Source organism: Megascapheus bottae, chromosome 14 (assembly GCF_031878675.1).
Source record: "Megascapheus bottae isolate mThoBot1 chromosome 14, mThoBot2.hap1, whole genome shotgun sequence".
NCBI classification, from domain to species: Eukaryota; Metazoa; Chordata; class Mammalia; order Rodentia; family Geomyidae; genus Megascapheus; species Megascapheus bottae.
The window spans coordinates 33,457,943-33,472,892 of record NC_143522.1 but is presented as its reverse complement, the minus strand read 5'-3'; the positions used below and the strand labels follow the sequence as shown (position 1 = coordinate 33,472,892).

Genomic DNA, 14,950 nt, shown 5'->3' with positions numbered 1-14,950 from the left:
GGAGGCATTGTTATATAAAACAAATCTCCTTTAGTATTCATCCTAGTCTAAGTTCAAGGGGGAAATTGCTTTTAAAGCTAACTTTATTTGCATGAGATATTTTTATGAAATGTTCAGAACCATCATAGAAAGAATTATATGGCCATGTATAATTGTAATAAAGTATAGAGTTGAAGCTGACTCCTAATGAAATGAATTAGTTTTAGGACAGATTGGAGTGTCCTCAAAATGAGCCAGTCAACACCTAATCACTTCCAAGTGGGTTATCTCAGCTGTGCAATACTGTATGTCATGACATGGTTTTAAATACAAAAGATGCAATAAACATGACACTCACGAGTCTTTATTTGCTTCACTCAGATTTTACCTGCCAGGGAAAGTAGTTCAGGCGAATTCAATTTTCTGGTAATCCACAGTAATCAGAAGGTTTAACATAGTATTCTGCAGTGCCTTCATATAAATTGAGAGATCAGCTCTGAGCAAACACATTTGGTGCTTCCCTGGATATGTTCTTGAAGTTCCAGGATGATGATTAAAATAAACATTATTCTGCCACACAATGTGCTCTGATGCAGGAACTGTCTCTGAGCTGTTTGCTGACGTTGACTCTGTCCTTCGCCGCTGGTTTGCTCCCTTACATATACCTTCCTATCTCATCCTACATCAATCGTGCTCGCTGGACCTGGGGAGATCAGACCACACTGCGAGGATTTCTGACACATTTTCTCAGGGAAGAATATGGAACATTCAGCCTGGTAAACTTACATACAAAGTACTCCTAAGGAGATATGTGGCAAAGACCTCTAGGTTCTTTGAGGATCTTGATTGATGAGTGTTTAGATTTTTCACTTTAGTTATTTGTGTAACTTGTCCTTTGGAAGGAGGCCTCCTATATATGTCTCAGAAAACTCAGAGCCATTATTAGCTCTAGCATTATGCATATGTAGATCAAATAGACTTGAGGATTCCAGGCATTAAAAGGAATCTGCAACTTGCAATTGAAGCTTTTCTGTCTAGTTAGCTTTGGTACTTGTGAAGACACAAGTCTACACACATTAGTGTTTAGATTTACTTGTTGAACTCAAAGCCTGGTTGCTATCCCTGAGCTCTTTTGATCAGGGATAGTGCTGTACCACTTGAGCCACACAGCTCCACTTCCAGCTTTCAGTTGATTCATGAGAGAAGAGTCTCACAACCTTTATGGCTGGCCTAGCTTCGAACTGCAATCCTCAGATCTCTGCCTCCTGACTAGCTAGGGTTACAAGCATGAGCCACCAGCACCTGTTTAGTTTCAGAATTAAGGTCTCTCTGTCAAAATGTTGAAAAACCTTGCTTTCCCTAAGTATATATCAGGAGAAGCTCTAAATGTGCTTGTGATATAGGCTACCTGGAAAAAGAAAGGAAAGAGAGAGATTTGATTTTTATAGAGACTGTTGTTGGATTTGGTTTTCCCCTCCAGAGTCTGTGCTTTATGTTTTGGTTAAGGTAAATCTCAAAACAGTTGATAATATATGATACCATTTTTGCAGAATTCTAAACCTCACAGAAACTAAGTAGCAGGAGCAGGAGAGCTATATATTTCTGAAGAGTAGGGGAATAATGAACCCCAAGTTCAAGCTAGTTGTCTTTTAGGCATAAAGAAGAAGAGGCTAAGCTGAGCATTGGTGGCTCATGTATGGAATCCTAGCTACTCAGGCAGCTGAGATCTGAGCATTGCAGTTTAATGCCCAGCCCAGGCACTAAAGTCTGAGACTCTTTACCTGCAATTAACTACCAAAAACCTAGGTGGCGCTGTGGCTCAAGTAGTAGAGTACTAGCTTGACCTGAAGTGCTCAGGGACAGGGCCCAGGCGCAGAGTTCAAGCCCCATGACTGCCAAAAAAAGAATTATTTTTATTTCTTATTTTTATTTTTTTGTTGGTCCTGGGGCTTGAACTCAGCCCAGGTTCTGTCCCTGAGCCTTTCTGTGCTCAAGGCTAAAGCTCTACCACTTGAGCCACAGCACAACTTCTGGCTGGAGATAGAAATCTCAGGGGCTTTCCTACCTGGCTGGCTTCAAACCATGATCCTCAGGTCTCAGCCTGCTGAGTAGCTTAGATTATAGGAATGAACCTATGAAGGTTGTTTAGGGGAATGGTGAGTTACAGATTTTTTAAAAACTCCTGCTTTAAATATATATTATATATAATATCTGCAAGATATTTCATAATAAAACTTTAATAAAATGATCATCATTTGGGCATAGAATATTTGATACTTTAGATTTGTTTCTTCTTTTCTTATATTGGTTAATACATAGGAATACAGATTGAGGAAGGGCCCTTTCAGATTTAAAGTGTATCGTTTATATATAATTATAAAAATTATGGGCTATCATATCATAATAACTAATCAAACTCCTAAAAAGAACAGTCTATAACAAATACAAGAAAAAAAGCCTCATAATTCATTAATGTGTTATTTCTTTTGGCATAGTTTAATTGACCTAGCCAATTATTTCTAAAATTCTTCCTTAAAGGGTGGCCAAGGTTTCACTGAAGTTCTGAAGACTTTATATAAAGAGAGATGGCACAGTTATATTTAAAACTTGTATCTTCTAAATTGAGAACATGAAAACAGCAATCCAGCAAAGCTTTATATGAGTGCTTGTGCAAATAAACTTTTCTCTTTTATGTTTAGGCCAAATCTGAAATTGGAGCCAGTATTTCTACGATATTACTGTAAGTATGAAATATTGGGAGTTATTTTCAGGTAAATTTTCTCTGTGCTGTCTTTGATGATGTGTAGGTATTTTTCTGAGTTTCTCTCCGTTAACCAGTATGGCCCAGAGTAAGTCTGTCTCCACAGGTAACATTGGTTTTAGATCCTGAACAGAATCTAGTTAGATACAGTAAGCAATGCATCAACAGTGAAGAAAGATACGAGGCTACTAGAGTGAACACAGGAAATGGGAAGTGTTTCAAGTGTCAGTTTCATAGAATTACTCAATGTCGTATATTTTTTTTGTTGTAGTTTTTTATTTTTTAATATTTAAAACTTATACAGTGTAAAACAACTTGAGAAGATACTATCAACTTAAAATAGCAATACCTACTATAATGCTTTATAAATAATTAATTAATTAATTTTGATGTCAGTCGTGGAGCTTGAACTCAGGGCCTGAGTGCTATCCCTGAGGTTTTATGCTCAAGGCTAATGCTCTATGACTTGAGCCTCAGCTCCACTTCTGGCCTTTTGGTCCTTATTTGGAGATTAGAATCTCAGAAACTTTCCTGCTAAGGCTGGATTCAAATGGTCATCTTCAAATCTCAGCCTCCTGAATTACTGGGATTATAGGCATGTACCAACAGTGCCTGGCTATAATTTTTTATGTCAGTCCTGGGCTTTGAACTCAGGGCCTGGGCACTGTCCTTGGGCTTTCTCAAGGCTAGCACTCTACCACTTGAGCCACAGCACCACTTCTGGCTTTTTCTGTGTATGTGGTACCGAGGAATCAAACCCAGGGTTTTGTGCAAGTACTCCTGGCCCAATACAATTTTTTTAATAACACTAAAGTGATTTTCTGATTGCCATTTTGAGATTTGTAGAGCTATTTGAAGAAACAATGAGAAGAATAGTTCAACTTGATATTTGAAGCAGCTCACAGGTTCTCCAATTCCTGCCTCCCTCCCTCCCTCTCTTCCTGCCCCTTTCCCTTCCTTTCCTTTCTTCCTTACTTTTCTTTTTCTTCTTTCTCTCCTCCTCCTCCTTCTTCCTTCACTCCCTCCCTTTTTCTTTTTTTCTTTTCGTGTCTGTACTAGGGCTTAAACTCAGAACTTTGAGCTCTCACACAGTGCTTACTTTTTCATTCACAGCTGAAGCTCTACTATTTGAGCTTCAGTGCTGAATTTTTTTTTCTGGTCAACTGGAGTTAAGGGCATCAGATTTGTCTGCCCCAGTTGGCTTCAAACCTTAATTCTCAGATCTCAGCCCCCTGAGGTATCTAGGATTAGCTGAAAAGCTCAGGGATAGCACCCAGTCCCAGAGTTCAAGCCCCATGACAGAAAAAACAAAGATACATCATTGTAGAAAGTTTAGAAAACATGATTAAGGAATAAATAAATTTGAACAACCTACTAACTTCTGAGAGAGAGATCATACTATTATATTAATCTGTTTACACTTTTTTATAATTTTCTAAGTTTTTTATAGTTTTGTTTTTAAGACCCTGATTTGTGCCCAATACATTTAATCAGCTCTCATGTTGGCACCAAAAAAAAAATAGATTCTTACTATTTTTATTAGCCTGTGGTTTTACTTTATACTATCTTGAAAATATTTCTGTCTTCAGTAATTCTAATACCGTTTTTATGGTTCTTACAAACGAGTGATTGACTGGTTGTGTGTGTACCCTTCCTGGGCTTGAACCTCGTGGCTGGGCTCTGTCCTGGAGCTTTTGTGCTGAGGGCTAGCGCTATTACTACTGGAGCCACAGCGCTACTTGGAGCTTTGTGATAGTTAATTAGAGACGAGACGCATAGACCTTCCTGCCTGGGCTGGCTTTGAACCGCGATCCTCAGATCTCAGCCTCCTGAGTAGCTGGCCGCATGAGCCACCAGTACCTTGCAGATTTTAAGTATTTCTTCGGATGTCTGTCTCAGACTTTTATGATTCCTTTTTCTTTTTTCATTGGGGAGAAAGAGTAGCAGAAGCCATAGCTTCTTCATTGGTGGTTTTGAGTGGACTGTGTCCCACATAGCCCATGTGGAAAGAGTAACTGCTTGTTCTTTTCTACCTGCCTTCCCAAGGTCATTGGAGTTAGTATTCAGGATTATTGTGATATTTTTTACCTTTAGCAACTTCCACTGGATCCCCAAAGAGTAACCCTAGACTACATATCCAGCTGGTATTAGTTGCACATAACAGTCATTTATTTAACGTAAGTTAAATACTGGCTGTTAGGTTTTTAGCTGGGGGAGGAGGGGAGGAGATTAAATGAAAGCCAGAGTCACTCTTCCCACGTGGTTGGAGGCATAGCCCTATACTCTCTGAATTAGAGAATTTCTACTCTTAATTGTTTCAGGTGGACAGGAATATTGAGAAAGGTGGTTTATAATTAACCTACAAGAAAATCCTTCAACATGATGGGACCAAATAATCTACCCTTTTCCTGTCAAGCAAATTAAATTCTTTACTCATACATATCTCTAAATTGCAATCCTGTACAAGGAAATTATTGAATCTAACCTTAGGCAGTGACCATATTTTAGAGCTTTCATTTAAGCAACAGGTTCCCTAAGAATTAATTTAAGACCGACTCCATTTCTTTTGAAGAAAGAGGCCTCATGCTGGAATCAGTTTTTCAATTTCAATCAGGATTGCTTCTCATGGTAAGATGAGTCTCCATTAGTAAAGTATACATTGTGTGTTTTCCTTAATTATGGCATCACATTTTCTTCAGTAAAATTGCCAGTAGGGAGAAGTTTCTTGAGATGGTGTATGCCGGGGCCAGCCGGCAGCAAACCAGGGTTCGCAGATTGGGGTTCCTGAAATAGGGGGCAAGGACTAGGAAGAAATAGAAGAGAGACAGACACACCGGGTCCGGGATGTCTGCAGTCCAGGTAAAGACTGCTCCGTTTATTTTTCACTCCAGCCTCTTCCCTTCTTGAGACCCAGGGAACTTTCAGGTGTTACCTTCATATGGTAAATCTCAGGTTATTTAAACAGAATAAGGCCAGAAAACAATAAGACAATAAAGCCATTGTCTGATGCAAATCAAGGTACAGTTTGATTCCACTCTGGCTGCCAACAGGTGTATAAACTTCTTTCTCTTTTTTTAGAAATGAAAACCTGCTATAGCAGTGACAATATCAGGACTTAGGCAGCACTTGAAGATTTCTTATGAATTAACAGAATGATTTAGTGTAATTGGGAAGAGGAAAATAAATTTCTCTGAGATTAAACATTTTGCAAGCCAAGTACTGTAGACAAGGAGACTTTCTTAAGGAAGAAGATAATCCAGAAAAGAATGATAGAAATCCCTAGGCCCCTTTTTTCCCTTTATGATTGGATCTTCAGAAAACTGATTTAATTTCGTCTTCATTTTTTATCTCAATGATCACCACATATACACTGCCAACATAAGTTCTTGCAAGCATCTTCTTACCAGAGCAATCAGGGATCTCCTATTCTGTATACCAATGCAAAAAAAATGAAGAATTATTTGTCCTGTTTCTGTTCTAATTTATATATGTTGATAACCAACATTTGAAAAACATCTTTAGAACTATAATTCTTTCTATGGCATTTTTTCCTTTAACTTAGAAGATGACAAAGTAATTTAAAACTCTAATCACAGTCCTTAAAATCGTGTCAGTGTAGGGCCGGGAGTTTGGCCTAGTGGTACAGTGCTTGCCTAGCATGCATGAAGACCTGGGTTCAATTCCTCTGCACCACATACATAGAAAAAAGCTGGAAGTGGTACTGTGGCTCAAGGGTAGAGCCCCAGCCTTGAGGAAAGTCTAAGGACAGTGCTCCCGCCCTGAGTTCAAGCCCCACAACTGGCAAAGAAATAAAAATGGTGTCAGCACATAATCAGATTTTTTTCTAGAGAGAACATTTTCTTTGAAATTCATCAAATATATTTTCAGCTGATAGTTTTTATGTTACAGTTCTCAAGTAACCAGTATGAAGACTGAGCTTTCATTCAATATCCAAGCCCTTGCAGTCTGGGCTAATATTTGTTCTGTGAAAAAGTGAGTAATACAATTTTTTCTTTTGCTATTTTTTTCATTAATGCGAATTAATGGGTTGGGTGGGTTTGTGTGCATGTGTGCTGGTAGGCTTGAATTCAGAGTTTCACACCCTCACTTGGCATTTTCACTCGAGGCTGGTGCTCCACTGCATGAGTCATACCTCCACTTTTTTAAATTAATATTTCAAAGATTTCCTTGTAGAATGGTGCCAGTATTATTTTATATTCTATTAAGGCAAATATGTACTGCTTACTTACTCTTTTATTCTATCCTCTGATTATAAATAATTTCAAACATTTGACCAGTTTATGAGAGTTGAGACAGATAAGTCATTTGATGTCCTAAACCACTGGTGTAAAGCAAATGTTGATTTGCAAAAGAACCAAGCAACTATTTTAATTTTCTGATGGTTAAAAAAAAGCCTTTGAAGTTTAGAATTATTAATTCCCATTAGTTTTTTATTCATTTGCTTCCTAATCTGTTGGTGTGAACATAAGTATACATATATTTATAGTTTTCCTTGCTTAGCATTTAGCTTCATGTAGAAACCATTCTCCCATATTAAAAAAAAAAATCCTTAAGATACTGTATGATATATTCCTTCCATTGACTATAGTAAAAATTTTACCGATGGATTGATAATGCTAAATACCAAACCCAGGGCTTTGTACATGCTGGGGAAGTGCTCGGTGACTAAGCTACATCCCTCACCAGTCCTTCACGACTAATGTGAAAGAATTGTTATACTTTTCTACTATTACAAGTGATGCTAATACTAAACCACCTTTCGTGATTAATGGTTATTCATGCTTCTGGCTTTATACATGCGTGCCAAATAACAATCACCTGTTATATTTTAAGATTCCTGATAGAGATGTTATTTAACCTTTCTCAAGCATTGTACTAACATACTTTCTCATACTACTAAATTCTTAACAATACGGAGCTTTTACATTTTGAAACTCTTATTATATTGTGCTTGAAAATAGGCTTTTATTTTTACATGTTCTTGGCTGCTTCACATATCTAATAAAATTCTTTAAAATATTTTTGTGAATTCCACCTTTACATATTTGCTAAGTCTACAGTGTAATTCAATTTTATTACTATGTTTAGTGTTAGTTATTCCAATGTAGATTTTTAAATTTTAAATATTTCTTATTAAAAATGGAATGTTTTTCTAAAGTTTAACTATGTAACATTAACGTATACATATAGGCAATTTTAAACATAGTTTAATCTTATTTATTTATTTTTTTTTTAGGGACAGACAAAATCCATCACTAGTTTGGCTTTTTACTGCAATGTTTTGCATTTATTCATTATTTTTTGCTTGGAGGGCAAATCTAGATATTTCAAAGCCACTTTTCATGGGTGTGGTAAGTTTCACTTAGATATATCTTTTTTTTCTTCCATATTTTTTTATTATAATTAATAGAAGGGTAACATTATATTCACCAGATAGAAGGTATATTACTTCATATACATTGATACCTTTTTCATGTCGTGGTCCCCATTTCCCTCCCCCCACCCCTGTCCCTCATCTTGTTTTCCCCCTTCCTTATCCAATTTCAAATAACCAAATACTCATATATCCAATATATCAGATAACAAGGTGAAATACTATAACAATATGAGTTAACCAAGGGACAGCAGAAGAGATGAAAGATAACATAGTACATTAAGGACAACAATCACTCATTATATGCCTTTTGTTTCTATATCCTGGAGGTCCTTACATTTAGAGTCATATTATATGGCCTTATGTATCTAGATTTTGTTCTATTGTAAAACTCTGCTAGGAGAGTCCAGAGTTTCTACTGATTATGACAAACGAGGGAAACCATTGAGCCTATGTTCCTTTGGGTCTGGCTTACTTCACTTAATATGTTTTTTTCTAAGTCTTTCCATTTCCTTACAAATAGGGCAATGTTGTTCTTTCTGATAGCAGCATAGAATTCCATTGTATATAAATACCACATCTTGTTGATCTACTCATTAGATATAGCTTTTAACTAGAAAATTTATAAAAATTGTTCAGATTTGTTTTACATGAGCCTTGTAGAAGGGCAAATGATTTCAGAATTGTTAAAACTGTAAATATGTTCTTATAAATCGCAAATTAAATTGTTGAGCCATCAAAGCTATTTTAGAGAGAAAAAGTACATTCTTTTTTAGTTAACAGAGTAGCTACATTGATAAATAGACCTAATTAGCCTTGAGCTAAAGAGCTCAGGTATAGCGTCCAGGCCACGTTCAAGCCGCATGACCCACGAAAAGAAAAGAAAAGAAAAGAAAAATAGACCTAAGATAGGTCTATAGTGTGTGTGTGTGTGTGTGTGTGTGTGTGTGTGTGTGTGTGTGTGTCTTTATGTTTGTGTATGTGTGTGTGTGTTTGCAAATATAGGTCTAATTACACTTGAAATTTTTTTAAGGATATCTGGCTCAATGGATGGATGGACGGATAGATGGGTGGATGGGCAGACAGAGGGACTGATGGATGGATGGATGGATGGATGGATGGTATTCATCCTAAGAGGAGACTCTTATTAATCTGTTTCCTTGCTTCTTTCCTTACCAGACCTAGGCCCAAAGAACTTATATTTCTGTTTTCCCTGGCCACCATCTGAGGTTAGGGCTTTTCTCTTATATAGTAGAAACTCTTAAGTGAAGATAGCCCTTTTCCAGCCGTAGGAACACATGGGTGTTTTTATGTCCAAGAAGCCTATAAATAATAACCCTACTTGATGAATACCACTGTGAATCAGTTGAAAAGCCAGAAGAACCAGTAAACTGAGTAGGAGTGTCACCCTGAAGTTGGAGGTGGTGGCACCATCATGGGCAAAGGAATGTCCTCGTGCTGCTTCTAGAGCGGCTAGCCTCACCAGTAGTCACCAGACTGCCATGCAAGACAGCCCCAGCCCATCTCCCCCCACCCACAGGGGCCACAGGGACAGTCTCCTGGCCTAGTGCTTCCTGTGGACAGCTGTCCTCTAAAGGAAAAGGGGAGGAAAAGGAAAAGGAAGAGCTGTGCAGGCCTAGCCCCAGCTGCCACCCCACAGGAATAAGTCAGGGAGGGGAAAGAGAGGAGAGCTTGCTTGTCCATGTGGAAAAAGGAATAAGTGGAGCCTTTCTCTACTTCCTCCAACCTATGTCCTACTGGGGTTTAAGGTGAAGGCTACAGTACTGGGGTGAATGCATGGTTACAAACTCGGGGGGAAGCGGGGGGGGGGGGAGTGTTTCAAAGTTGGAAAAATAAAGTGACCCAGGGCTAGACTCAGGAACTGAGTGAGGAGCGTCTGAGTAAATAATGTACTTGTGAAGTCCCCATTGCCTGACAGCATCAACTTCTTGCCTCAACAGTGTGCTGTGGGTCTCCTTCACAGGTGGAACGATTCTGGATGCAAAGCAACGCCGTGGTGGCTGTCCTTGCCGGCGTCGGTTTGTCTGCACTTGTGTCTGAGACTAACCGAGTGCTGAACAGCAATGGGCTTCAACATCTGGAGTGGCTTTCAGCAACTCTGTTTGTAGTTTACCAGCTATGTTGTAACTACAGGTAACACTCCAGCCAGAGATAGCTGGCTATTTAGGTTCTGTAGCTTTATTCTATGTTTAACTTCTATTGGTTTCTAAGACCTGAAATGAGATAGCTTGCAGTGGTTTTAAGCTTTAGGGGTTGTTAAGCATCCAGAAGCAGAATCTCAGCATGGGTGCTTGTGGTTCCAGGACTTTGCAAACAACTTACATCATGGGTATATTTTCCTCTAAATAACCTTAGAGGTCAGGCAAATCCTAATTGCTCAGAAGGCTGAGATCTGCCAGGCGTGGTGGCTCACATCTGTAATCCTAGCTACTCAGGAGTCTGAGATCTGAGGATCAAGGTTCAAAGTCAGTCTGAGCACAAAAGGACCTGAGACTCTTATCTTCAATTAAAGCACGGGAAGTGGGGCTTGGCTCTAGGGTAGGGTGGTAGCCTTGAGCTGAAGAGCTCAGGAACAATGCCCAGGTCCAGGGGTAGGGCAGTAGCCTTGAAGAGCTCAGGGGCAGCGCCCAGGCCAAGTTCAAGCCCTATGACCCACAAAAAAAAAACAAAAAACAAAAAAAAAACACATACATTCCAAACACTCTAGAGATTCTCCAGAAACTGGAATATATGTAAAATTCCATGATATACAATGCCACTTTAATGGAAAATAAAAAGATTTGGAGTTTTTTCAATGCCCTAAAATAACTTATTTTATGCTTCTAAGAGTTCATCATTTGGTAATATTTGGTCCTTGTCCAATTAATTTTGGACGGTAGAGAATATTAGTTAATTTAAAATTAAGTGCTAATTGCTGGGATGTAGCTCATTGCTCATCTAGCAAGTACAATATCCTGGGTTTGATCTGCAGTAGCAAAAAGAAAAAGAAATGGTCTGGGAACATGGCCTAATGGTAGAGTGCTTACCTAGCACATATGAAACTGTAGGTTCGATTCCTCGGTACAGCATACACAGAAAAAGCTGGAAGTAAAGTGATACTGTGGCTCAAGTGGTAGAGCTCTAGCCCTGAGTTCAAGCTCCAGAACTGGTTAACAAAAGGAGGGGGGACAGGGAGTCTGGTCCAGTAGTAGAGTGCATGTACAAAGACCTGGGTTCAATTCCTTCATACCACATACATAGAAAAAAAGCTGGAAGTGGTGCTGTGGCTCAAGTGGCAGACCACTGGCCTAGAGAAAAAAAGCCCAAGGACAGTGTTCAGGTCTTTGAGTTCAACCCCCAGGACTGGCAAAAAAAAAAAAAGGAAGAAGAAAAGAAAGAAAGAGAAAAAAAGAAAGAAAAGACAAAAAAATTGAGTGCTAAGTATGATGTATATAATTAGCATTATATATATTTTTCAAAATCTTTTACAATAATCACTGCAGTGAAAATAACAGTATAACATAAAATATCCAAACTGTAAATGAGAATTCATTTTTTCTAACAGTATTCAGTACATTGCTACAAAACTGGAAAAAAGTCTCTTGATGTTCTATTAATAGCCTAAGATTTAGCCTGTATTATTTTAATAAGATTGAATTTCCCCTTTCAACTTGTCTTTAAAAAAACCAAAGTTCTTTATACAAGGGTAGAGGTCCTGTGGGGAAGACTTCACCAATCATGATACCTTGTGGGATGGACTACACATCCCAGGCACAGCCACATCATTGGTTAAGGAGGGGCCACCAAGCCTTAATATGCTCTTTTTTATTCCAGTCTCTCTTCTCTGAAATCCTTTCACCAGGGCAGTCCAGACTTAGTAACAGGGATATCTGCACAAGGCTGGATGGTTTATCTTATTTTGATTTTTTTAATTTACCTAGAGAAATGACTAGATAACAAGTTTCCTGATGAAAAAAAATAGTTACGTATACATAGTAGGAAGCTCTCCTTGATTCCAAAGGCAGAGAGGATTGTATTCCTAGATGAATAGTTTGTGATACTTAGTGATTCTGCTTCAAGCAGTGTTCCTGGGCTTTGTCAATCATTGTGGACCCCATAACTAGAGGAAGACCTTTCCTAGTTTTTCTGCATTGTCTCTCTTGTAGTCCTTTTCTCTATTCATAAAAGGTTCTCAGAATCCATGCCCTTGTTCATTATGGTGAGAAGGTCCATTTCATCATTGAAAGGAACAGTATTGCTGTAGGGACCAATAGCAAGTAATGTCTAGAGAGAAACAAAAACTCAGCAAACTGCTTTATGCCTTCCTCTTCATTGGTCTCATTTCCTAGAGTCCTTGGGAGAAAGAGCACAGGGATCTTGGGCTCCTGGGAGGTGGTGGGAAGGACCATCCTCTGCATGCAAGAGTTATACGAGTGTCAAACAAATTTCTGTCAGAAATTGGAAGGTTTCCTTTTATATTTCCAAAAGTTCCGTTGGAGAAAATAGAATAAACATGAAATTATGTTAAATTTTCTGTATCAGAAATTGTTAAGTGAAGTTGCATTACTTTCTGGGAAAAGCTGTTCTTGATCACTGATTCCTTCTGTATATAAATAATTAAAAATTTTAAATGGAGTTTAAAGCTGTTTTGTTCATTTACTGTTAACTCTGCCCTTTGTTATCAGATGATAGTGGGGTTTTTTTCCATAAATATACCCCTCTTCTCAGAGGATAGCAATCAAAATATTTTGCAATGCTAAATGTAAATTACATGTCCAGAAAGAAATAGCAGGGAAAACAAGCTGTTTTTTTAAACTTTAGCAAATACTTTCTGTTTTAACTTTTAAAATCTTTTTATTTAGTATTTGTGACCAAAGAGCCAACACTGTGGTTAATAAATTTGCAAGGAACCTTCTAGACTCTATGCCTCCTGATGCAATCATCTTACTTAGAGGAGATTTACCTGGAAATTCCCTCCGTTACATGCATTACTGTGAGGGGCTGAGGCCTGATATCTCATTAGTAGACCAAGAAGTAAGTATGTGAAAAATGTAGTTAGAATATAGCCACCATTCTGAAACATTGTTAATTCCTTTTATCTTGTTGATGAAATACATCTGTCATTCTAGCTACTTGGGGAAGCCAAGGTAGAAAGATCATTTAAGTCCAAAATGTAAAGATTAACCTGGACAACATAGTAATACTACCATAAATACATAAATAAACTTAAAAAAGCAGTGATCGATACACTTGTTGGTGAGTTTTTTGTTTTGGTTTAGTTTTACTTTTTGTGTGACAGGAGGGTCTTTCAATGTAGCCTCAAACTCAGAAACTGCCTCAGCTTCCTGGATACTGGGATTACAGGTGTGTGCTACCATGCCTAAGGCATCATCATTCTTAGGCAGAAGGTTTGTCACAGTCTTTGTTTATTTTCACTCATGGTATAAATTATATAAGTTGTTTCTTTCTCATTTATACTGAATGGTTTCATTAAAATTAATGTTAGCTTGGCATCTATAATCCTACTTACTCAGAAGGATGAGGTCCGAGGATCACAAATCCAAACTAGCCCAGCAGGAAAGTCGATGAGACTCTTATCTCCAGTTAACTAACAAAAAGCCAGAAGTAATAGAGCAAAAGAAACTCAGGGACAGTGCCCAGCCCTAATTTCAAACCTCAGGACTGGCACCAAGGGAAAAAAAAAAAGTACATAAATGTTAAGTTCAAATAATAGGTTAGGTCTCTAGCTCACATAATAAGACCCAAAAATATTTATTATGTTTATTGTAATATAAAACTGTTATTATTTCTTGAATATTTAGTAAGTTCTACCATTCAAATTAACACTGTATACTAGCCTAGAGACTAAAATATATTAAGTTAAATGTAAAATAAATCAATCTGTCAGTAAATGAGCAGTTCACTCTGCTATAGAATTTTTGCATAGCCTTTATCAGTCTTATAACAAAACTATGTTAGAAGAGGAATTCTGAACATTTTGATGGCTTTGAAAACAATTTTTCTGCAACTAGAAAATAGTACTTGTGCAATTTATTATCTGTCTCTGACATTTTCAGAGTAGTCATTAGGAAAAGAGAAAATTTTAATCTTGAAAGAATAATGATAAATTCAATCAAGCAGAATATTAGGCAAATACTTATTTGATAAAGTGTTGAATTAAAAAATAATTAGAATTTGGGGAGAAAACTGTACAAAATACTTTCAGATACCTTATGTGAAATGTTTTACAAAATATATATACATTAATAAGTTATTTTCACTTACATTATGTACATAAGTTGATGGATTTTATCTTCAGTCTAGCTTCTGGCAAAAGCTAGCTTATTTGTTGGAACATGCTATTGCTGTAGATTGTGTGTGTGTGTGTGTGTGTGTGTGTGTGTGTGTGTGCGTGTGTGTGTGCACACACACATGTGCACCTGAACTCAAGGTCTTGCACTTTCACTTGTCTGACCACTTGAGCTGTATCCTCACTTCTGGCTTTTTGCTAGCTAATTGGAGAATCTCACAGGCTTTTCTTTCTGGGCTGGCTTTAAAACATGATTCTCAGATCTCAGCCTCTGGAATAGCTAGAATTACAGGTATAAGCCACTTATACCGAGCCAAACAAAAGGGCTTTTGATTTTGAGGCTTAGCTTATTACCTCATTTTGTTTATGAAGGACAGAATTATACCTTATTTATTACAGGTGAATAATTTATGTTCTTTTGAACAAATGCATGAATGAGTGGAGATATGTTAGATTTCTATATTTTATCTAATTGGCCATCAAAGAAGTTTCAGCCAAGCCTCTC

General features: G+C 37.7%; 1 protein-coding gene across 1 annotated transcript in view; it reads left to right on the top strand.

Moving 5' to 3' along the window:
* Tmem260 (transmembrane protein 260) overlaps positions 1–14,950 on the top strand; it is a 58,464-nt gene that overhangs the window by 25,185 nt on the left and 18,329 nt on the right. The window contains exons 6-11 of the mRNA XM_090344969.1: positions 576–755; positions 2,679–2,719; positions 6,650–6,733; positions 7,998–8,112; positions 10,120–10,289; positions 12,998–13,169. Of these exons, the coding sequence (XP_090201095.1) occupies positions 576–755; positions 2,679–2,719; positions 6,650–6,733; positions 7,998–8,112; positions 10,120–10,289; positions 12,998–13,169 (762 nt within the window). The remainder of the gene's footprint in view (positions 1–575; positions 756–2,678; positions 2,720–6,649; positions 6,734–7,997; positions 8,113–10,119; positions 10,290–12,997; positions 13,170–14,950) is intronic.